The sequence below is a fragment of the Homalodisca vitripennis genome, chromosome 4, assembly GCF_021130785.1.
Source record: "Homalodisca vitripennis isolate AUS2020 chromosome 4, UT_GWSS_2.1, whole genome shotgun sequence".
NCBI lineage: Eukaryota > Metazoa > Arthropoda > Insecta > Hemiptera > Cicadellidae > Homalodisca > Homalodisca vitripennis.
Genome location: NC_060210.1, coordinates 71,497,212 through 71,523,080, shown reverse-complemented (window position 1 = coordinate 71,523,080; position 25,869 = coordinate 71,497,212). Strand labels below are relative to the sequence as shown.

Sequence of the window (25,869 nt, the reverse complement as noted above, 5' to 3'; positions counted from 1 at the left end):
AAAATTCTATGGGATTTAAGAGATTGTTGTTTCAAGGTAGTTATAAATTTGCTTATAAACTAGGGTTTCAAGTAATCTTTCTATAAGTGAAATTATAGAAATTGGATGGTAACTTTGAGGCATATTTATGGAGCCCCTCTTAAAACACTGGACAAACTCTTTAGGTTTTAAGTTCATCATGGAATTAACCATTCTTTGAACAGTGGTTAAACAAAAGGCGAGAGGGACAACAATGCCAGGAACTATTTTCTTTGACATATTATTTGACATACTATATATGTTACAGTATTTGAGTTATTTAGGTTTTTAACTGATTTAAGGATATCATCAGGATTTATGACTGTCCATTGAAAAGTTTCTGGTTGATGATTGATGTTATTTTCTATACTAGATGTTCACTGGGAGTGTGAGATGAATTATCAAGGTTCTTTTTAATATTTGACAAAGATTTGATAAAATAATTATTGAAAACATCAGGACAGATTTTAGTTTTATTGCATTTGGTATCTGACAAATCATTGCTGTTAATACTTTTCCAAGCGGCTTTGCATTTATTATTGCTTTCAGTTATGTAACTTTCATTTTATTGAAACTTGGCTGAAGCTTGTCTATACTTAGTTTTAAAGATTAAAAAGTGTTGTTTTAGCTAAATGTTATTTTTTTATATGTTATGGAAATGTAATAGGTGTTCCTTCATTTTAACCAAGTCCTGGTTATATCACTTAATTGTTATTTTCTTCGGTTTACTGGATTGTTAATGACAGACTCAAATTTACTGAAAAGGAAGGGTAGATCACTATTATCATATTGGTAAATTATGGCATCCCAGTCATATGATGCCAATATCACACTAATATCATTAAGGGAATGTTTAGGAAATATTATTTTTAAACCATTAGCACTATTGAATTGACTACCTTGGACATTGTAATTTGAAATTTCCCCAGACCCACCAGGATGCCACTGTGATATGAGACAGGGAGATAAAATATTTGGCAAGACGGATATCACTGACAACTTTTTTTATTTACAAAAACATTATCCAAGCAATTGTTATCTCTTTTGGATTTTGATTTAAGTAGTGGTAATTGTATTGCCTAAAAAGATTTTGTGGGTCAAGGGCAGTATCACTACCAATTGTAACATCAAATTTGTAATTCAAATCCCCATCTATCACTATCGTTTATTTGTACCACTTAGTAAGGTGATTTAATAAATTGTCGAAAGATTCTAGGAAAATTTCAGGACCACCTGAAGGTGAGTGGTATATCGAAACCACTATAATATTTAACTAATATGAAGTTTGCGGATGCTTCAAAGTAAAACTCAGAACAGAAACAGGTCATATCACAGGTTCTTGAATCGAGCGAGTTGTGAATAAACAGAAGTGATTCCTTCCCCTGATGTGATTGGTTCTGCTAAATGCATCAGCACGATGATATCCTTTATGGAAAGGACAGAGATGCCCACCGCCCTTATGTCCGTGTTCTTTGATACAAACTACTTTAGTGTTGTTTAAGTCATACAGAACACTTTCCAAATAGTTATTTTATTCATATTTTTACTTATAAGGCCTTGTATATTAACCCTTTTAGTGCCAACGTCCGAATTTTCGGACGTTGGATTATTGTGCGTACTTTGCTAGCGTCCGAATTTTCAGACGTTGGCAGTTTAGGCGAAGATTGCCGGCGTCCGTATTTTCGGACGTTTAAAAAAAAAAAATTACTTTAATTAGTCAAAATAAACATACTTGTAATGTTTTAGAATCGCAATACAACGATCTTTCTGATAATTACATTATCCAGTTTATAAGTCATACTAGGTAGCCATATTTTGATTTTAAAGTTGGCTATTCTGTGCATTTTGTTTCTCAGCTGTCAACATTAGACAGCATTGTCGTTGTTGTTTACAGTTGTACTTTAGTTGTTCGTGAGTGTTTTGAGTGAAGTGAGATGTGCTAATGACTTCTTTCTATCAAAATGAAACGTTCTCATTCACCTGTTAGTGATAATACTATCGCTAGATTAGTAGAAAGTGAATATCTTTCAGACGGTTTCGTGAGTGAAATTTCAGAAAATGAAAAAGTGTCGAGTTCAAGTTCGGTTGTTGACGATACAGATAATGACCCGACCTACAATCCCGTTGGACCGACAACTTCCTCGAGTAATCAAGGTTTAGGACTGAATCGACTAAACTTGGTAATTGATACAAATTCAGATGAATCTAACAGTGATTCATCTGATAGTGAACCATCACGTCGTCATAGGGCTAGGCCTAACCAACAAGGCCATAGAGTGATACCTCAAAGATCTAGGCTTAACGATAGGGATAGCAGTAGTAGCTCTGCAGAAGACTCTGAGAATGAACCTGACTGGGTGGAAGTGAATGAAACCAATGATATTGAACACAGGCCTAACCATTCCATACACTTTCAGGAACAGCCAGGGGTCAAGCACTGTCCTCCAATGAACTCTCCTCCAAGTGCTTATTTCAAAAGTTTCTTTACCATTCCTTTGATTGAAATAATGGTTCGGTTTACAAACAAGTACGCCAGGAACTTTATTGATAAAAATCGCTATAGAATGAAAGAACACAGTAGGCTAAAATCTTGGAGACCTGTGACTGTAAACGAAATGCAAGCTTTCCTTCTAGTGTGATAAATATGGCTATCAAAAGACAAAACACTATCGCTTCCTTTTGGTCTACTCTTAAAAGTCAATTGATTCCTTGGTTCCCTAGAATGATGACGAGGAACCGTTTTCAGGCAATACTGAAATTTTTTCACTTGGTGGATACTACAAATTTACCTAAGTCAGGCCAACCAAACTACGATCCTTGTGCTAGGTTCGAACCACTGATTGATCACATGAACCGGATTTCCAAATTACATTTTACACCAGATAAAAATGTATCTATTGATGAAAGCATGATTGCAACCAAAACACATTCACAGCTTCTCCAGTACATGCCTAAAAAGCATCACCGGTGGGGTGTGAAGTTATGGATGTTGGTTGATGCTACCACTCATTATTGTGTATGTTTTTTTGTATACAAAGGAGCCAAAGGCAATGAGATTACAACGGTAAAAGAAAAAGGTTTAGGCTTTACAGTAGTGGATAAACTAATGAGTATGTCTAATTTGTACAATAAGGGATACCACGTGTTTGTGGACAATTTTTTCACCTCCCTTACATTGGCAACACATCTATATTCTAAGGAATCCTTTATAACTGGCACTCTAAGGCACAACCGTAAAGGTATCCCTGCTCAAATGATACAAAAATTTAAAGTTGGTGAAACATAATACATGAGGAAAAGTAAAATGATTATTCTTGGCTATAGGAAAAAGCAGGTTTTGCTGTTGTCTACAAATGATGTCGCTGCTTCAGAGCGTAAAGTAAAACGCAGAGGAAATTTTACTGTCATATCTAACAAACCATAAATGATACGTAATTACAATGCTAATATGGGTGGGGTTGATGGATCAGACCAAATGCTATACCAATACCTAGACGATAGGAGAAGTTTTAAATTTTGGAAAAAAATTACCTTCAATCTCTTATCCAGAATGCTTTTGAATGCCTATGTATTATACAAGCAAAACACTACAAAGCCTATATCACATCTAGAATTTCTGGTATCCATTGTTGACGAGCTTGGTGATCAGTGGCTTCAGTTGCAGGAAAGTGCCACCAGTAGACCTATGGCAAGCATCCGTGGTGGTGGTGGTAATGCTGACGTCAGAAAATTTTTTGAAGAAATGGAGAAAAAATGGAAAAAACTGTTGTGTATGTAGCGTAGCAAGCACTAAATCAGGAGGAAAACGAAAAAAATCATCCTATATGTGTGTTAAATGTAAGAGAGGAGTGCACACCAAGTGTTAGCCTCTACACTTCTGCTGAATGTTCTCTTCAAATTTTCTATTTTGTACATTTTTATGTAAATAGTTACTTGTTATTTTAAGTGATCCCTAGAGAACAATATTTATTTATTTCAAGAGAGTTACTAGCCTATTGATCTGTGAAATATTTTGACTCTTGTGTTAAGACCTTCAAGAAAACAAGAAGACATTTAACAGATTAGGCCAAACAGAGTGTTTTTCCAGGTTAGCACACTTTTGGATGTTCTTTTTGTTCTTTCACAATTTTTAATTTATCAGTTTGAAAGTTTGTAAATTTCAATAGAATAAAAGTAGGAATTCAGTGATGTAATCAATGTTTTTCCAATGTTCATTTTACTGTTGTGTATCACAAGTTAAACTCAAAAAAGTAAAAAATAAAAAATTTTAAATACTAATAATTACATTTTTTTAAAGTAATGTACACAATTTTTTGTCAAATAAAGTGCAGGATACAAAATACAACTATTTAAGTTAAAAACAAAAAAAACCCATGAATTTATCTTAAAAAATAGTGTAGTTACAATTGTTTAAAGAATTACGGTACATTTTGGCTAAACGTGGCTGGCAATCTTGGTACAAACATGCATGTGTACGCCTGGCATTCCTGGTACAAATTTTGAAAATTTTGTTTGACACTAAAAGGGTTAAGAAAAAGTATTTTCAAGTCGTTATGTGCATATACGAGGGGTATAAAAAAGTAAGTTTCCCTGTTCTGTAAAAAGACGCGTACGTAACACAGCGTGCAGCTGTGGGCGGGGATATGTAGCGCGGTTCGGTTGGCAACAGGTGCGCCGGTCACTGGCCCATTATCACGCTTCTCAGTCAGTTGCTGCCCAAACATCATGGAGACTCCACTGCGTTCTGCCGCCAGTTGCGAAGTCCGTAGTGTTATTCGTTTCTTGACCGCCAAAAACGAAACTGCCGTTGAAATTTATCGTCAGTTGTGTCAAGTGTATGGTGAACATGTTATGTCCGTTCAGATGGTCTGTCGTTGGCGTGCAATGTTTTTGGAAGGAAGAGAAAATGTTCATGACGATGAGCATAGTGGCCGACCGGCCAATTCTCAGCAATCTGACGTCATTAATGCTGTACGAGCAGTTATTGACAATGATAAGCGAGTGACTCTCAATGAAATTATGGATAAACTGCCGTCAAGTGTTGAAGTTAGCCGGTCATCTGTGCACAATATCATGACAGAAGATCTTCAGCTTGCAAAAGTGTGTGCAAGATGGGTGCCTCGCTTATTGAGCAATGCCCATAAACAACAACGAATGGCTGCTGCCCAGTCTTTCTTGCGATTGTTTGACGATGAAGATGAAAACCTTTTCAGTAGAATAGTCACTGGTGATGAAACATGGATTCACCACTCAACTCCAGAGACCAAACGCCAGAGTATGGTGTGGCAAAAAAAAGGAGAGGCAGCTCCTCAAAAAACCAAAGTTTTTGAGTTGGCAGGAAAGGTAATGGCTACAGTTTTTTGGGACTGCCGTGGAGTGTTATTGATTGACTATCTTCCTCGTGGCGAAACCATAAATGCAGAAAGGTATTATGAAGTTCTCACCAGACTTCGGCGGGCAATACAGAATAAACGGTGCGGACTTTTGTCGCACATGGTTCTGCTTATTCAAGATAACGCCCGACCACACGCTGCTCGTGCAACAATGGAACTTTTGAGGAAATGTAAGTGGGATGTTTTTGGTCATCCTCCATACTCACCAGATCTTGTGCCTAGCGATTTTCATCTGTTTCCGGAGCTGAAAAGACACCTTGGCGGTCGCGATTTGCCAACAGCGATGACCTTCAAAATGAGGTGGATACTTGGCTTAAAAATTTGGCGGGTGAATTTTATCTGCTGGAATAAAAAAACTACTTCCTAGATACCAAGAGTGCTTAGAAAGGGATGGTAACTATGTAGAAAAATAAGGTATGATGTAAAAAGTTGAATAAATGTGTTTCAGTTATTTTTTGAGTTTTTTTAACTTTTTCATAATTAATGGAAACTTACTTTTTGGATACCCCTCGTATATTTTTTTTATTAATAATTTACTTTCTTTCATTTTGAAACACATAGTTTTTTTCTTGTTGTTATTTGAATTTTTTATTTATATTGTATACATTGTAATATAATTCAATAGCCAAAAAGTAAATAAATATAATATAAACATAGCAGACAGTGTTAGTGCAGAAGACACAGAGACTCTGAGATAATACCAGCTGTCTTATCACCTGATTTGATCTTGACCTGTTGGTGCAGGTAATTTAATACTGAGAGCTGTTCAATTTCTAGGTTAGCTGCTTGGTTGAACATGAACTGTTTATTAACACAGTGAAAAACTTTATGTTAATTGTTATTCTACGAAGAAATATTGTTTCCATTAATTTCCATAGTAAAGTATATGAATGACAGATATAATATTATATATGTGATAAATTCGAATAAAATTTCAAGGCACAGTCTGAAAAACATTTAAATTACAGAAACACTCCTTAACAAAACATGTGGCTTAGTTACCTGTATGAGTAAGTAATTTATTTTTTTAATTTAATTTTACAAAATATTATAATTAAATACAGTATTTCAGTGAAACCTCATAATTGAGCTGACAAGTTTATTGCTCTATAGTTTACTAATTTATTATAAGCAAAAAATTTAAAGCTGATTGTTATGTGTCCCTGAACTAAACTGCACTCATCTTGCACTTCAGTTACAATCAAACATCCCCCTGTTTTTCACATATGAAAGTAAAGGAGAGCCAATTTATTATTTCCTTTGCAGACAAGAACTATAGAGAAAACAAAATAAAAACCAAACAAAACTGTTTTTATGTTTTGTAAAAAAACTCAGTCAGTACCCTTTTTTTACTTATGTGTACTGCTTCCTGGAAGTAAGATGATACAGATGTTTTAAGGCCACCATTTTCACTGACAAACTGTTGGGCTATCAATCAAATTGCACTGTTTTGCGGCCAGTCTAGCTGCATTGTAGCGTCATGATTCATGGCATCTTCTGGTTCTTCATTATCAGAATCATTTTCTCTGTCCTCATTTACCGATGAATAACAAGCTGCTGATTCAATTACTATATCAGTCACTGTTCCAGTGTTACCGTTAATCTAAAGCCAATCAATTATATGATATGAATTTACAACTATCAACCTTTTGTAGGCCTACTTCAACATTGTTAATAGCGTAGCAATGCGCTGGTTAATTTCGTAATTTAGTGACTGTAGAATGTCGTGACACAGATTCTTTTACTCTACTGATTGATACAGTCATTGCAAAAGTAGAAACAGGTTCATACATTTATTTTATGCACTCAGCCAAACAGCCAAAGGTGCAAAGCTATCATCCGTGTGATAATGATTGAATGTTTCTAAAACCGAATGTTTCAAAGTTCCGTGAGTGAAGGCTCATAACAATGTGACATTACTAGGCAATACCACCCCTCGTGGCTGCCCATCGCACAACATGGTGGTGCGTACCATTAATGGGCGGCTTAGTCAATTGTAGTTTTGTCAATAACAGTAGCCTCAGTATCACCTTTCGGTGAATTTAATATAAGGATTCTGACTCATTATGTCTGTGTTTTGACACTTTATTCTGAATGCAGAACAATTAATTAATGGAAAAAAATTTATGTGGGAAATTCAATTAAAATTGATCATTCTTCAAAAAATTTGATTCGTTCACTCTGTAAAACTGATCCGAATAATAATGTGGTGATCTGAATAAAGAGGTTGTAAAGTCCATCAATATTAGTAAGAGTTTAGAGCCAATTTGCATTGTATCAGCCCATAACCTAGTTTTTCTTGAAATAAATAAGAGAATTTCATCCCCCATAAATAGAAATATAAAGTGATAATTTTTTTCTTAGATCATATTTTTTAGCTTGACACATTTAAAACCAACCATCAGTCATATAAATAAAATGTTAATTCGGTATCAGCTAACCATATACACACCCTTACCCTTTGAGGAGTAGTGACGTCTTGGAACGTCACTAGGTTCTGTTCCACAGGAATAACAGCTGGAAACATGAAAATACAACCCAGGAGTAAAAAAAATATCGTATTTTTTTAATTGATTGCAAATAAAAATGTACAAAAGTTGGAATGTTTAAATTTTTTGTGATTTACAGGTGATTTACACATTTTTTTGGTGTGAAATTCCTCAAAACAAGGGTAAATACACAATGCTACACTGCAGTCTGGGCAGTGAAATGTGGTATCCTTCCTCTTCTTTTCACGGGTGGTTGTGTTGTAGCATACATAACACCGCTTTTGAGCTTTCCTTGCTTGACCTTCAGGAGTAGTTGTTGTTTCTAATAAATGGCGTGTGCAGCCTATCCGCTCGAGAAATAAAGATGGTTGATAATAATGTCTTATTTGCCCATTATTCTGCCTAAAAAATTACACTGCCAACTATGGTTTGGTTTAAAATTAGTTTTAAATAAGTATATGGTTCTAAATGGATGCAAATAAAACAAAAGAAAAAAATCAATTTCGTAACAAACAATAATACTCCTTTTGGCTTGTTTTTCATTTGACGTTCTGGAACGTCATTATTATTTTGAAGCAGTTTCCCGTACTACTCAAAGAGTTAAAGGGATGATTTTCAATCTCTTTATGTAGTTTTCTGACTGTGATGCAACTTACTTATTTGTCTGAAAGTTATTTTTAAGTAGATCAAGATAAAATAAATCTGAAAAAAATTATTGTTTCATATTTATAACCTTTTTGATACCTTAAAATTTTTTCACCTGCACCAAAATTAATGCTGCTAATAATCAACTCCTTTCTTAGGAAATATCCCTCTATTAATTTCAAGAAAAACTAGATTGTGTGCTTACACATTGAAAATAGGCCCTCTGCTATATTGTAGAGTACAAGTACTACTACTACTTAAAAATGTTACATTTCCTACATGATGCAGTGTGGCTTAAATGTCCTGACTTGTGAACCCCAAGATGTTGGCAGCTTCATCAGGACAATGCTCCACCGTATTTTACTCAGCTTGAACGTTGGAAAAACACAGCTTCCATTTATTTGATCATGTTCCCTACTTTGGTACCATGTGATTTGTGGTTGTTCCCTCTCATAAAGATGGCACTTAACCCCCTCACAATTTTTGACGTAATATTACATTCATAGCAATTGTTTAAATGTGTGCTACTGACATAATATTACAAAAGGTTATGTTGCTCCCATTTTATTCTGTTATCTGCCATAATATTGTGCAAAAAGCATATGGTTTTATTTCTAGTGTTTATTTATTATATCATAGAAATATCCTATACACAAATAGGTGATTGGCTTTCTTTGGATTTAAACAAATCTATTTTAAACAGAAATAATAATTTTGCTACAATAGCTAAAAATAACAGACTTTTTTTAAAAAGACTCTTTTTCATAAAAACATAAATTTGTCTCTGAACTAAAGTACTTTCCAAAAGAGGCTTTCCAGACTTTAGAAAATGGCAGGAGTATTGAAGCACTGCAATAAATATTTTGAATTTCATGGGGACTATTTTGAAGGAGATCACTTGAACATGTTGGTTAGTAAATTATTTTTCAATATGTCTAATGCTTTTAGAACACACTTTTAAATGAGCAACACTTTAATTCAAACTGTAATTAAACATAAATCATGTGTGTTGCTTTGTTGTATAGAATGGTTCAGAAAATATATGCATTGTACTAGTGATAATTTAAAATAACTCATAACAGTAACTCCATCAAAATCATTGCTTAGAATGCAATATCAGTCCATATTCCATTAAGCTGTGAACTGCAGTAAAAAAGTGAACTTTACTAGTAAGTCAGTGTTTGAGATTACTAATATAAATAGATAAAATAATAGTTGCGGGAGGAATTATATTTGCAGGATAAGCAATATAATATTGCCATAAAACTATTCTGTAAAACCCCAAAACACACACACCCACACATAGTCATATCATATATGACTCTACCTTTTTCATTTTTTTAATATGTTTGCTGCATTCTTTACAAACAATTACCAAATATATTTCAATCACTTTTGGGATTCAAATACTGAACTATTTTAGCAGACCTCTTAAAGTTAGATATTGCAATTTGTCACATTAATATAATTCTTGAAATGTAGTTTAAACTTTTTATTTATTATTTTATATTATTTACAAATTGAGAATTTTCTGATTTTTTTCTAATAATGACTTAGTATCTCTTAATAATACTAAAAGAATGCAAATTTTAAATAACATAAACATATTTAATAGAAAGCGTGATTGGATCAAATGTAACAATCAATCCGTTTGTTTCTAGCTTTGTATCCCTTTGTATGTGAAGGAAGTATATGTTGATAGAAGAACTCATGAATGGGTGTTATCACAAGGTTTAGTTAGACTTTATAGGTCTGTAAAAAAGAGTATGAATGTTTAGAAAGTCAAGTTCTGTATGGCACCAGTACAGCCACTGACAATCAAGGTCACCTCTCTGTCACTGATTGAACACTGTTCTAACATCATCCTTATACATGTAAGATCATTCTTTCTTTATTAAATATTCTTCTTTATTTAGTTTTAATTTATTGTTCAAAATAATAAATTATCTCTCACTTTACAGTACCAGTATCAATTTATTTTTCAAACAGAGAACAATTTATAGATAAATATTTATTTAAAAAATGTACATCACGAGTAACATTAAAAAAAGTATGAGGAATGTCTCTAATTGACAACTTTAAGCACTTTAGATCCCAACATTTATATTTACAGAGGTGTCAAAAATATATACATAAAATGATAATGTATTTGTATATTCTCTGTAAAAAACCACTTTGTGCGTTACTCAGCTCAGGCCCCTGCACTACAAACCCTGCCTTCTGGACTGGAGCACGGTTTTATTGTGACATGAAATGTGTACAGTTATCTCTTGTAATGTTGCCAAAGCAGTTTGCAAAAGTACCTTGGGATACCATCTTCTTTACAAATACTAAGTGAACCATTTTTTATAATCACTTCTCATGAAAAACAGTTTATGATAGGTGTTTAACCCTTTTAATGCCGACGTGCGCCATGAGCGCACGTCACTGTTTATTCGAGAAATGCCGACGTGCGCCGCGAGCGCACGTCACTAGGTTTTACGAAAAATGCTGACGTGCGCTGGGGACGCTCATCCGGTTTTTCTTATATTGTAGTTTTAATTATTGACCAAATGCCACTAAACTTTGCATACTGTATCTAGACACTACTACTATTGATACAATAAAATCTTTTTTACTCTATGGTCAACATGTGATGACGTATATCAGCTGTTTTCAACCTTATTTACATATAATCTTTCAAGGAGCGTCTTTGGTTGCTGTGGTAATACTTTGTTGCTAGATTATGTTTCAATGGGAATTATTCGTGCTTTTCTTTTGTTTATTTCAGTTTGCTTATATTATTATTAGTTTTGTGATTATTGTAAATAGATTTGACCATGAGTAAAAGAGGAGGATTCATACTTTGTGCTTCAGCAAACACAAGTGTTAAAAAAGTTTTAAATTATGTACCCCTTATTGTAAATAATTAATTTTAATTTTGTGTAACCTACTTTCTTTATTATTTCAACAAACAATTTTATACATTGGGTTAAACAATACGTGTAAATAAAGTGATTTTGAATGAAACTGACCAAAATATGTCTTATTGAACTTTACTGTAAAATGTGGACTTTACAAGGTTTTCGATAAAATGCTGTAACTTCTCTATTTTTCAAGATAAGTTCTTCAATTTTGGTGTGTGTGTGTTAACAATTAAATATAGTACAATTCCCAGTCACTATTTTTTAGTTAAGGCTAATAATAAAGGTACTTTTATATGTTCACACTAATTTTTTTTAAGTTTTTGTTTTTTTATTTTTTGTTTTTTACAAATATAAATTATATAAATTTGTAAAAATTTTAATACTTTTAACACTCCACACTATTACATAAAAAAACAACACCTCAATGGATAATTTCCTTCAATAAATAAAAAAGTTATACATTTTTTGAAAATAGTTGTCAAATTATGGAAAAAGGGCCTGGCATTCTTCGCATGTATTTTTTGAAAACAGGCTGGCATTTTTCGCATGGTCATTGAAAAAATGTCTGGCATTTAAAGGGTTAACGGACAGAAGTGTTTTGTAACTCAACTTATTTTTAAAATATAGTCGATTTTTTACGTGAGTGTAGATTTGTTATATTTTGCTCTGATATATAAGATAAGTCATACTCAGTATTACGGATACTTTCTTTTTGAAACTTGGTAAGTTATATTTGTTCCTACTTACATACGGAAAAATAAAAAAAGTTGCATACAAATAAAATATTGACATAAAATTTACACTTTTTCTTTATTAACACATAACAAAATTTAAAAAAATGCATATTTTGTACAATTTGTTAATTTAAAAATTTCAACAGATTTTATCATTTAAATAAATATTATAAATCATATCCTACTTTATCCCCAACACAATAAAACAAAAATTATCCCATTATGTTTATTTTCCAAAAGGTGTGAATTATTTTGCATCCTTTAAATCACCATTCTAACTCTAACGGTTCACCGCTTACCATTTGTATTGCGTCCAAGGCCCTGATTGGTCTAAGAACAATTGCTCCTCTTACACATGTTTCGATATATCAGATTACATAGTTTAAAAATAAGTGATGTTATGTTTTGATATGATTATTATACAAAATTACAAGGTACAGAATTTAGAGTTGTTATTTGGACTTAATTGTTAACCCTTTGCACTCAGCAGGCCATTAAGTGTCTCATACTTATACTAGTGGCCCCGGCTGGGTTCTGCGTCATCATTTGGCACTTGCGTAACTAGTACGTCACTTCGACTCGGATTTAAATAGCAGTGTTTGACTCACAGCTTCTTAAATTACTGAAATTTAAATTAAATGCTCAAACTATTAAAGCATTAAATAAGCATTAAATATGGAAATAGATTGTTTTTTGTGTGCCCATGGCTTTGGTGCTGGTTGTGATTCTAAAAACACACTGAACATTGTTAGCGTAACTGAGAAAGGTGTAGAAGGACTAAAAAGTGCAAGTGAAAAACGCGGAGATGGCTTACATGACAAGTTTAGTACAGTTACAGACCTGAAAGTTCATGATGTTTGCCGAAAGAATTATACCAGACCTACAAGCATTAAGAAGTATATATCTAAAAATGTTGGAAGTGAAGTTTCAAGTGAACCGTCAACCTCGTATAGAACAAGATCTACAGAAGTAGAAGGTTTCGATATTAAAACTCATTGTTTATTCTGTGCTAAGCATATAGATTTCCAAGCAATAAAAAAGCGGGCTTTAAAGTATAGGAATTCAGCTCATCACGTTGAAACATTGACAGTGCAGACTAGAATTCTCAACATTGCTTGCATTCGTGGTGATGATTGGGGCAGAGAAGTAGACACATGGAAGATTTACCACAGGTTCTAAGTAAAGACGAGCTCGAGAGATTCATTTCTTTAGGTTTCTTTACAGTTCGTAGGACAGAAAGGTTCTGGGGTGGAAACTGGACAGATATGGTGATTGAGCAGGAGCTCATGCGTTCTTTGAAAGTGTCAGGTGGACTTATCCATGGAAGAGGCGTCACTGACAGTAACTTAGCGAGATTTGTCCTAGCGCGTCCAGCCTGTTCTGTTGTCACGAATGCGTTTGAAAAATTGTGTCACATAAACTCTGGAACTACAGAACAACATGTTGAGCTACGCGATGCTCGGCAATCAAGAGATGATAAAGATTTGGACAAACTACTTTGTTGGCTAAAGTCACATTCGCCTTTCAGTGTTGACATAAATGGAGGTTTAATTTCTTTGTCGACTGGAACAGTTGCTGACGCTAAAATAAACCCGGAGACCGCCACAGAAACAGGTCTTCTTGCAATGACTCAAATGACTGGCCAAACGTTTGGTGATGTAAAACTTAAAAGAAAAAGTAAAGTTACTCCTCTTGCTGCTATTTATGCCACTATCAAAGTAAGAGGTCACGATGTTATAGAAGTGAATCCGAATCAACTGTTTCTTAGAATATCGTGTATTTTAAAATCTCCATCTGACTATGAAGATTACATGGCCTTTGAATTGGCTCCGAGGCCACCTTCTCTCTTTAACGGAGCAGCGATGAGAAAAACAGCTAAGTCAGCACTTTGTGATGTTATAGAAATGAGCACACCTACCCTTCATAGTTGGCCTCAATACTGTGTTTATGTATTGGACGGAGGACATTTGCTTTATCATGCTGTTTGGCCTAAGCCTGCCACATATGAACAAATTATTTCAGGTTATGTTGAATTTATTCGCATCCATTACGGTTCAAGTGTAACCGTAGTTTTTGATGGCTATGAGGGACCAGCGACCACAAAGAACCAAGAGCAAGATAGAAGAGCATGTCGAATTCAATCAAGAACAATACATTTCGACTTAAACATGACAGCATCAGTGACTCAGGCTGAATTTCTTGGTAACGCTGCAAATAAAAGCCGACTTATAAGTGAACTGAAATCACATTTTGATCGAGCTGGCTTTTCAGTTGTACAAGCTGTAGCAGATGCTGACTTTTTGATTGCTTCAACAGCTCTTCAGCAGTGTTCTAAAGGTATGAAAACAGCTGTGGTTGGTACAGACACTGATCTTCTAGCACTTCTTGTGCATGGAGTTAAAAGTTCTGATACATTATTCTTCATCAAACCAGAAGGCAGTAAAGGTTCCTACAAAGTTTACCCAGTAGCTGAAATTAGTAGTAACTTAGGCAATATGAAAGACTGTATACTGTTTGCACACACATTTTCTGGATGCGATACAACATCCGCCACGTTTAGAAAAGGGAAGAAAGTGCCATGGAAAGTGTTGGAAAAAAGTGCGGAACTTCAAAAAATGTCAAACATTTTCAAAGATCCAACTGCTGAGCCTGACATGTTAACATCATGTGGAGAACAATACTTTCTTGTGATATACGGAGATACAAAGTGCAAAACATTAAATGAACTAAGGTACTTTATGTTCAATAAACTGATAGCTAGACAGAAGATTACTTCAAGCTTTGATTTGTCTGTTTTACCACCCACTTCAGATGCCGCACGCTTACACACCTTGCGGGTTTACTATCAAGTGCAGAAATGGCTTGGGAAGGATCTGGATCCATGTTCATGGGGTTGGCTTGAAAAAGACGGTGTTCTTGTACCACAATCTATGACTTTGCCACCGGCACCTGATAAACTCTTGAATTTCATTACATGTGATTGCAAGAAAGAGTGTGCCCGATCGTGTGATTGCATAAGGTCAGGATTAGCTTGTTCGGCAATGTGTGCTCATTGTCAAGGCAGAGACTGCAACAACACACTGCAGACAATTGATTTAGAGGAAGAGGACGTTGATAGTAACTAAAGGTCAGTTTTAAACAAGATAGTGGATACAACACACTGTTCAATACAATTGCTTTTTGACATACGGTTGTACATTTTAAAATCATTAAAATAAATTAAAATTGGGTATCATATTGAATACAGTTAATATGATTTGTACAAATATTATTTAAAATTAATAATATTTTATGATTGTACTTAAAAATGTAATTGTTAAACCATTAAATTTTACTGTATTCTGTACATTATTTATTTAATACCATGCTAATGTTATACTTTTTAGACCATTGACCACGTTCATTCTACATACTTCAACTGGAGTTTATTCATATACCAGTTTATTTCCCAACTGAAATATACATTTAAGGAAAGAAAATAAAGTGTAGTGTTGACCATTGATAAAATAAAAATATAGGAGAAAAAAACTTCAGTATTAAAACCTTAACAATAAAGAGTAAATCAACATTTTTTTGTTGGTTAACAATTTTTCATGCACGAACTAAAACTGATTAAAAGAAAATCATCATAATATTTTGTAGCTTATATTTTTCTGAATTAAACACAGTTGTTATTTTTCCTCCATCTGCTTTTGTTCTCGAGTAATGTGCGTTTAAGTAAGCCGCGCCCCCCTCCACCCTTTATTTCGTTAAAACGGGGGACGCACACGGGGGACGGGCGGGGACTTTTAGGATGTGATTTGGTATACCATAACGGACATCTGTGCAAAAAATTAGCTTTATACCTCGCATTTCCGGGTAAAAACCTAGATTGACTGGGCTAAAAGTACTACCCAGAAACGCCAAGGGCATTTTCAGCAGTGTTGCAAGCTTTCACAAAATGTATCATAACTTTTTTATTTTTTAACAGATATTGATGATTTCTTTACCATTATTTTGCTTATGAAATGCCCTTGTTCAGTTGGTTCAATTGTAGTCGCATAAATGTAATTTAAACTTATAAAAAAATTAAAATTTAGAAAAAAAAATTAAAATTTTCAAAAAAATTTTTTTTAGCATAAATAAGTGGTTTAAAAAAATTTATACTGATTTCCTGTTATATCCCATTAAACTATATCCACCCCTTAACCTAATTACAAAATTTCAAAAGCCTACCTTATATAGAAGTCTAGTTGTGATTTTTTTCACTTAATGTGACTGGGCACAGTTTTTGTAAGTTGCATGGACGTTGTATGTAATGTTACACTATATTCACAAATCAATATTTAACACTATACTAAAATAAATCGGTACTTTGGGATTATAATAACCACACCAGTATGAAGAACACAAAAATATAAATTTATAGAAACAAACATGATAGAACGAAAAAAGAACTCTTTAATTACAAAATTACAAACTTACAAAGATTATCAATTATTAATGGGGTCAGATTCGCTTAAACTTTTTTCAATGAACTTAGAACGTTATAAAACGATGTAGTTGAGTAACAGAACTAACATTCCATCAATCAACAAGCATTTCCAGGTATTGTGATCGGTATTGTTGTCGCTGTTATCTTATCTTTTTCGAGAATCCCGATTTCGGCAGGCCGTGCGGCATCACACGATTATTTAAGTTTTTTGCACGGTACACAATTGCCTTTCCATTAAAATTTAATTTATATTTCTGATCAGCCCTTCTAGAATTTGATATTTTACTGATAGGTACTATCTCGAGGGATGTTTTTCTTTCGTTGACACCTTCGGGCCCGGAGGCACTCACATTTTGGGTGGCGGAGTGTGATCAAGAATAAAAACAAGTTTTCAATAAAGAGTTTAGTTTTTGTTTGGTAATGTTTGTTTTTGTTGAATTTTTGTGTTTGGAGAAATGTAGGGGTAAAACACGGAAGTAAAACAAAGCGACGCACCAGCTGAACGGGCGGGGAGACTCTGCAATCACGTTATCTACTAGACCCTCGACTTTGATCTCTGTCTGAGGATGGGGAGGGTTTTGCGATAAGACAATTAATTACTGTTTTATATTGACGAAATATTGTTCTACGCTAATCAGTAGAAGCTAAATGTCAAATAACGATTCATGTCTGGGTGTGGTCGGTATAATCCCAAAGTACCAATAAATTTAATAAAAGGAGCATAATAAAAATGCCCTAACAACAAAAGTAATGAGAGAAATACAAACGTAAACAACGCACAGCAACACGAACGTAACCTCACTGTCGACCAAACAATCCAACAGCTGCGAAGCTCAAATACGACCAAACAAACAGTCCATAAAGGAATAAACTACTTTTTGGTTTCAAAGCAACTAATTGACTATCGATTAGTCAAAATTTTGCGGCAATCAGATGAACTATAAGAAAATTACAGGCGAAAAACGTGACGTACTTATATTACGGCCGTTGGCGATTTTCAGTTGAGTGGCCGACGGCCGTAGTATAGGTACGTTGGCGTGCAAAGGGTTAATAAATTGATAGGATACACTATAGCACCCACAGTGACACTGATACTTGGATAAATAACAATTCTAAACGATATTTAGTTACTTATTTGACAGATTGCAGTACTTTCCAGCCAAAATTGGATAAGGATTTAATTTTATTACCGTGCAATACAGTGGGCCACAGGTAGTGGCCTGATGAGCTGAATGGCCAAATCAGCGAAGGCCATTAAGAGTGGCCTGGACGAGCTGAGGGACAGGATATAGTCATGAAACTCCTACTTATTACTATCAGATAGAATATTGGCCACCCCTAGTGACCCCCTGAGCTGAATCTGTTCATCTTCGAGCTCTAAGGTTAAAAGTACAGCTTTTTAAAAATTGTATTATTTAAAAACGGGCATGATTGCAATGTTACAGAAGAAAGGAGCGAACGTGAAGACTGTTCCGCCATATCGACCAGTAGTCTCTGATTCTCCTCCAAGCCCAGATAAAGATTCTGCAGAAAGTTGGTCAAAACCACCTGGCAAACGCAAACTTAGTACTTCTGGGAAATCTTCAGCTCCGTCAGGTTTGTATTATGTATATAATATCAGAATGACATATTTACGTCCTAATGAACAGATTTCTGAAGAATAAAGAAGAAGAAAAAAGCACTTTAACTATTTCATAAAGCCAATAAATATATACCCAGATACACACATTACACACACACACACACACACACACACGTGCACATATATACATCCACCACATGCACACCATATACTCAGTAAAATAACATTTTTTTAAATTTAGTTTAGTTTTGGACCCATACAAATGTGGACCTCTCAACTATCTTTTTTTGCTATATTTTTAAATCTAGAAATTCAATTCATAGACTAAATCCCATCACATTTTCCACGCACCTCTCGTATATTTTCCAAATTGATGGTAGTTGTCCTTTCCATCAAGGTAGTCAAAAAATTCTTTGCTTAATATGCCACTCCCAAACCATTTTTTCCGAATCATTCCCAGAATAGGGGAAACAGCCACAAAGTGAAGGACTGCCTCATATTCATTTTGGTTTCATGAGAAACAAACATGATTTTTGTCAGAAGACCAAGATTTGTAATCCAAATCAACCAAACTTGCCCACACCTTAATTGCCCAAAACATAATATTCATATCATAACAATCTTTCAGGTATGTCTTATCTCCAAGATCAAGTTTGATTATTAAATTGATGTGGATGTTAGAAGTACACTAATGACCTGTATGTTCCACTTGCTGGCCTGTCTTCATTGCTTCAACCATTCTTGTCAGCTGGCCTGCAAACTCAACTCTGTTATCAACATTAAAATACCACACTTACTCTTCTTAAGCTCTTTTACTCCCTGTACCAGAATCCTTTTTTTAATACTATCTCTTTTGCTAATATAAAAGGTAAACGATTCGACGTCATACTTCATATTCTTCCGAGATAATTTAGAGCTGATTGAAGGGTAACATAGTACAATTTTTCCGAGCGAGTTTCGATAAAAAGCGTGTAAGTTAAATTTTGTGTGGGGGGGGGGGGGGGTGGGGGGGGGGGGGGGTGGGGGGGGGGGGGGGTGGGGGGGGGGGGGGGTGGGGGGGGGGGGGGGTGGGGGGGGGGGGGGGTGATTCAATGGTCGCCAACGGTACGCAAGTAGCCGGTTTTGGATTTTGTGGTTTGATGCCTTGCTCAATTGTTGACGTTTATTGATGCCACTGACGCTGGGCTTTGTATGTAATTAGTTTTTGGTTGATTCTTTTGATTTATAAAAATGGGCTTTGGGTTTAGCGAGGAAAGGTGTGACACATAACCCAAGATGGAATAATGTGTGTATGTTGGTTATTTACTTGCATATTTACCTGAATAAAAACTAAAGTAATCTCGCGTTGACCCAAGTATAAAAAGAAAGAAATGGTTTTTTCTGTGTGTCCCAGTTGCAACTGTGGCATCCACCCAACATGTTTAACCACAAGTTAGAGCTCCATCCTAGGCTTTATCACTTTCAGGGAAGAGGAAGAGACCGACTTCTTTCAGTAATGATGACATTGGAACAAATGAAAAGGACCATAAATAAAAGATTTTTGAATATTGATACCATATATAATATAATATATATATATATATATATATATATAATAGATATAAATATCTATATATATATATTATATATATATACTAGCTATTGATATATAATAGAAGCCATTCCTAACTATTTAGCATATATTCTTTTAGTATTTCTGAAAAAAAATGGCTGTGCGTAAGAAGATAAAAATGCTTCACTTGCGACCACTATACTGAATGAGACCAAATAGTATCAATCGCTGAAATGCTGCAAGCTGCAAGGCATCTGCACATAATTAATGTGTGTTTAAGTGATGTTAATTAAATAAAATTGCCTCCACTAATTGGCCTCTGGTTTTGGCACAGAATGTGTTACTATAGAAGTAGAACAAGTGGCCTTCAATTTATTCAGTAGTTTACCTAAAAATCTAAACTACTCCATCCACTAATTTTCATGGGATGGATTGTGTTACTGCTCAGTATATTCATATTAACCTCATAGAGATTCCTTACGGCAGATGGACTACAGCTTCACACTTTGGGATCTCATGGGTTTTATCTCAATATTAACTAGTGAAATCTGAGGATCGACTATAAATAATAAAGCTACCTCTTAGATGTTTACAGAAACACTACTATGCTTTCTGATTTTAGTACTCTAACCCCTTTCTAACAGCCTTCAAACCTAGACATTTCTCAATTTGAAGGAGTTAAGAGAAGGAGACGGGTATATCTTTCTATGACCATTACTTATCAGGAATATTTGGAATACGATTTAACAATGGATTGCCTACATTTTCCTGTAGGTAACAGCTATTAGTTCATGTTTGGAAATTTGCTCCATTCATCAGCATTTTTGCAATAAAAGAAACAATATTTTAAATATAATCCCAAAATTGCATTAGTTGTGTACAATTACTTAAATTGAGGACTGGTCCTGTGAGCTTCTTAATTTAGTTTTATATAATAAATATTTGATTAAATTACTGCCATGACACAGCATTAAATGCAGCAAGATTTTTAAATTATATAACATAATTTTATACAGATTGTATTCATATACAGTAAACCAGAGGGCCATATCCGGCCCTCTAATATTCAAAACTTTTAATATCCAGACCAACGTTTATGACTGATTTTTGACTAAAAATGACATGAAATATATTAAAGTTTTGTACTGGAGAGTACATAACTATGATTTTGAGTTGCATAATAAGACTGTGCAGTAGATAGCTTATGACCTTGACAGTCCTGCCACACACTATATACATTGTCTGAAAGCGTATTGCAATTATTATAATAGTTCATGTCTACTTGTGAGCATGTTGTAGTTATTTTCTCCTAACAGTGGTTATTCAGTATTCACTTGGTTTATTTGAGTGTTTAACCGCTTCCCGGATTATCCCGAGCTAACCCGTTTTTTACAAATGTTCGTAAACGGACTAACCCGAGTAAACTCGTGCAACAAATAAATGTCCATTCCAATTTGGACTGGCCCGTATTAACTTGCTCGGTAGTTATTTGATGAGTTCCCCGCCTGCAGCAGCACTTTACGTGCGCTGTAATAGTTTGTAGAGGAATTGGTAGATCGCGCTAGCGTCGTCCTTCCTCATTCATTGCGCTGCCATTTTAGCTGTGTTTCACAATATTTCCTGTGTTTATTTTCAAATAAGTTTGAGAGGTGTATTAGACCATGAGGGATGAAGAGCTTGTTAGTGATTTTGAATAATCAGATGGGAGTTTTTATTTTTTTATTTTTATATTCAACACATTCATTTATTCTCTACCAGAATTTCATTATATTCCTTTTGTATAGTTCATTAGATATATCGTGAATATAACAACATAATATTTGAGATACAATTTATAATAAAATTTGAGTATGTTTGCATGTGCAAAACATTCATTTTATTTAAAATATATATATACATATTCCTGAGTATACTCGGGTTAATCTCGTATATAGTTTTTAAAATTAAAAAAAAGACGAAATATGCATGAAAACAATTTTTAATCAATATAAATAGTTTTCGCTTGTAAAAAACTACTATTTCCTATGGTAAAAAAGTAGACCTAAATATGACCAACTTGGGCAAATAAAGTAGACCGGGAAGCGGTTAATGTTCAAAAATGGCTGACAGACAAAAAGACAGTGGTAACAATGTAACAAAAGCTTTGTGCAACAAAGCATTTGGATATGCAAGAGTTGGTAAAGAAAGTTGCTGCTGAGATCTGAGAAAGAACAAAAGCACTGTTAAGTGATTGGAAAAAATCTCAAGGCATGGAAAAATTTTGATTAAATGTCGGTCAACTAATAGCTTTAAATGTTAAAAATTATGAAGAAATGTATAAATGATAAAGTAAACGAGACTTTTTTTTATTGTTTATCTAATGCAGAGTTTGTCAATTCCTGGTCCTATTTTACAACAAAGAGCCAGTTGAAGAAAGAAATGGGTTTGAAAAAAAGAAAAAGTGATATGGTGTGAGAAATAACAGTGATAAAATTTCTGCAAGCACAGAATATATAGAAAAATTTAAGTGTTTTTTCTATAAATTTCTTAAGATAGAACAGGATACAGGTGATCAACTTTTCACCTGCAATGAGAGTGGTTTGAATTTAATAATGCTACAAAGTTTGACTTCAGTTTCTAAACAAGAAGCCAATGCTCCTGGGTACAAGAATAAAAAAAAATAAAGAGGTGATTTTATTGTGCAGCCATGTTACAGGAACACTTAAAATTTCACAATGTGTAATTCAAACCTCAGGCTTAAAAAAAAAAAAAAAAAAATTTAAAGATAGCTCATCACTACCAGTTTGGTACCAAGTGCAATGCAGCAGCATATGACTGTATGAATTCTTTTATTCTCAAGAATGGGTTTTTAAGCAATTTGTCATACCAATAAACAACCACAGAAAGTCATTATTCTGATTTTTAATGATCCACAATTCATCCCTCTGCAGATTAACTGTAAAGTGATGCTATTAAATGTGTATAATTGCCATCAAATGTTTCCCCCTCCATGTCAGTTAATGACCACTGAGTGCTGGACTCCCTCAAGTGTACAAACCACTGTAAACTGCTCATGTCGTTGACCAAAAGGCATTGATGCAGGACTTATATATATTATATATATATATATATATAATGACAACATTATATATATATATATATATATATATTATATATATATATATAATGACAACATTATGATCATATTATTATCATGCCCTACATTTTTAGGGCTGAGATAATTTATGGTCATCAGAAATTCAAAGGTGCTTCTTAGACGGATTCTCTCTTAAAATAGGTCACATTTTATGCTGTGAGTTAATACATTTTTACATTTTTTTTTAGTAAAAAAGATTTACAAACCATATTAAGTTAACCTTAAATAGTGAATAAACTCGACCTTTTGCTTCTTCTCTAGCAATAATATGAATTTTTTAGAAAATCTAATTAAAGGTGGGAAACTTAAAAATTATTAAATTTTTCAATCTTTGGAAGACTTCTCCTTATGGATGCATTTTAAGAGACAATTATAACATATTATAAGGTTTATTTCCTATAACTACTTTAACCAGTAAAAATACCAAAGTTCTCTGTTCGTTGGATGTTTTATGATATAATACACCTTGTATAATTATAACTTCAATAAAAATTCATGTACAAAATATACTGCTCCAGATAAAATCAAACATATTTTTTAGTCAGTCTTTATTCAAATTAAACTAAGCAATTGCTATTTAAGCAAAATTAATGTATACATTTTGTTATAGTTATTTATAATAAAAAAGGTTATTAAGTATGTTTAATGATTCAACTATCACAGTAGTAAAATATTCTTAAGTATTTAAGATAGGTCATCAGACACTAAACATATTGCCTGGTAAAATAAGACATTACTTTATTTTTTTTATACATTAAAAGAAATATATATATATATATATATATATACCTATATAATAACCTATATTTTATAAGGGTTGACAGATACTGTAACCCAAAAAGAATTAAAAATAACTCATATGAATATCCAATAGGAATAATATAAGGAGTTCCAAAAACAACTTTGATGACCACTTTTGATATAAGCTCTTGGGTCACATAGCTACCTATGTTATTCCTGTTGTTGAATCTAGGCAACCTTCAAACACTTATTAAATCAACAAGAACTGGACAGAACTGGAAGAAAGAATTGAGCAAGTTCTAAAATCTGCTAACAGCACACAGATCACAGAATGATAAGTGATATCATTGATACAAAACTTAGCCTATGGAAGTGAAGTGAGCAAACAGCGAATAGACGTCATATTGTCTCTGTTCACAACAACAGCATATATACAGTAGTGGGTCTTCCCGCTGACGCTGAAACAATAACAATACTTTGGTAAGTCAATTAATAATATAAAACAAACTATAAATGAGAAAATGGATATAATCTCAAAAGAAAATATAATAAATAACACAAATAAACATTACATTTAGACCACTTTTAAACATGCAATTTTGAGCTGTTTGGATGCCACCAGGATGGCCACTAAAAACCTTGTTTAAAATCCCCGATTCCCGTTCATAAAATTCTGATTATCTAGTCCATTTTTAAACCAAATATAAACAACTGTAATACAGTATTTTACCCTTACGCCGAATGCAACGGTAACAGGGTTTTCGTCACCAGTTGTGTTTACAGAAAATGCCACAAAGCTATGGTGGCCTAGCAAATTTCGTCAATAGCAGTACGTCAATATGATGCGAGGAATTCAGTGACGATTCATTGCTACCACCTATTTTAACCTCCTCTGTCTATCTCTCTGTGTCTTTCAATTTGTTGAAATATCCTCATGTATAATTATAATTTTTCTTCTGTGATGTTTGGAAAATAATGTTTACAATTCAGAAAAATAAAGAGAACAAACAATTACCAACACAGCGCTCGTGGGGCAAACTGCAGTCTTGATCTGAGGTCTGAGGTGCAAGAACTCTTGGTACGAGACCACAATTTTGCCGGTATGTAATATAAGGTCGGTTTGGTACAACCAAAGAAACATTTATGTGTACTCTACTTTTAACTTTGTTTGTTCTTTTTTGGGGGGGGGGGGGAGGAAACATGCCTAAGAATACCATGCTACCAAAGGAATTTGGAGAGGTTTAGAGAAACAGATATATTTGTAAAACTACAAATCATATCCTCTAACTTAAATGCTTAAATAACAGAAAAGGTAGATTATAAAAACCAGAATAAATGCAAAATTGTTTTTTGTTTGGAAAAATCTAGATAAATTTGAAATGAACACAAAATATTATTAACAAAATCATGATGATTTGATGATGTACATAAACACAGAACTGCAAGCTAAATATGGTTTACTAAACTAGGATAAATTGTTAATTAGGTTATCTACCTATGGGTTATCATGTACAAAATACAACAAAATCACATTTTTGTGATAAGTAATTTGCAAAATGCCAATCAGCTGTCGTCCAAGAATATTCACAGATGACTTGTGGCAATGCACAAATGTAGCCTAAATTTAAAAAATACTAACTGTATGCAAAATATTATTTTCAACACTCAGATCATTTATTAGTAAGAAGATCTTTATCATTTTTTTAACACAAATACGACAAAAACGTTTTAGTGATCAGTAATTTGCGTAGTGCTGATCAGCTGATAATTAATGACGCACTAAGTTTCAGCGGATTTGATTTTAAAATACTGTTGATTGATCCTGGAATTAGAATATTTGTTTAAGATTGGTTTAAGATTTGAGATTCGGCTTCGACACATTACAACTAATTATCATCGGGTCATAAAAACTGACACTTAAACAGAAAATTTCTGTTACAAATTTGTGACTTTTCTGGCTTTAGTGACCGCTCATTACAATACGTGACTTTTTCTGGGGCTTCTGTGACCCGAAGTCACCTTGTATTTCCATAAATGAACATATGAAACAAACAAAACATCTTTATTCATGATTATAATATATTTTTTAATTTATAAATATTTTTTAAATCAAAATAAAAATAAAATTTTCACCTATATTTTTTTTCCTTCATTTAAGTTTGTTTGAAGGGTTAAGACGATTCGCTTGATACACTGCTT

At 33.7% G+C, this 25,869-nt stretch overlaps 1 protein-coding gene across 1 annotated transcript in view; it reads left to right on the top strand.

Moving 5' to 3' along the window:
* LOC124359508 (protein AF-10-like) overlaps positions 1 to 18,338 on the top strand; it is a 35,197-nt gene extending 16,859 nt beyond the window's left edge. Inside the window, exon 5 of the mRNA XM_046812300.1 lies at positions 18,105 to 18,338. Within this exon, the coding sequence (XP_046668256.1) occupies positions 18,105 to 18,323 (219 nt within the window). The 3' untranslated portion in view covers positions 18,324 to 18,338. The remainder of the gene's footprint in view (positions 1 to 18,104) is intronic.
* Positions 18,339 to 25,869: the final 7,531 nt, after the last annotated feature.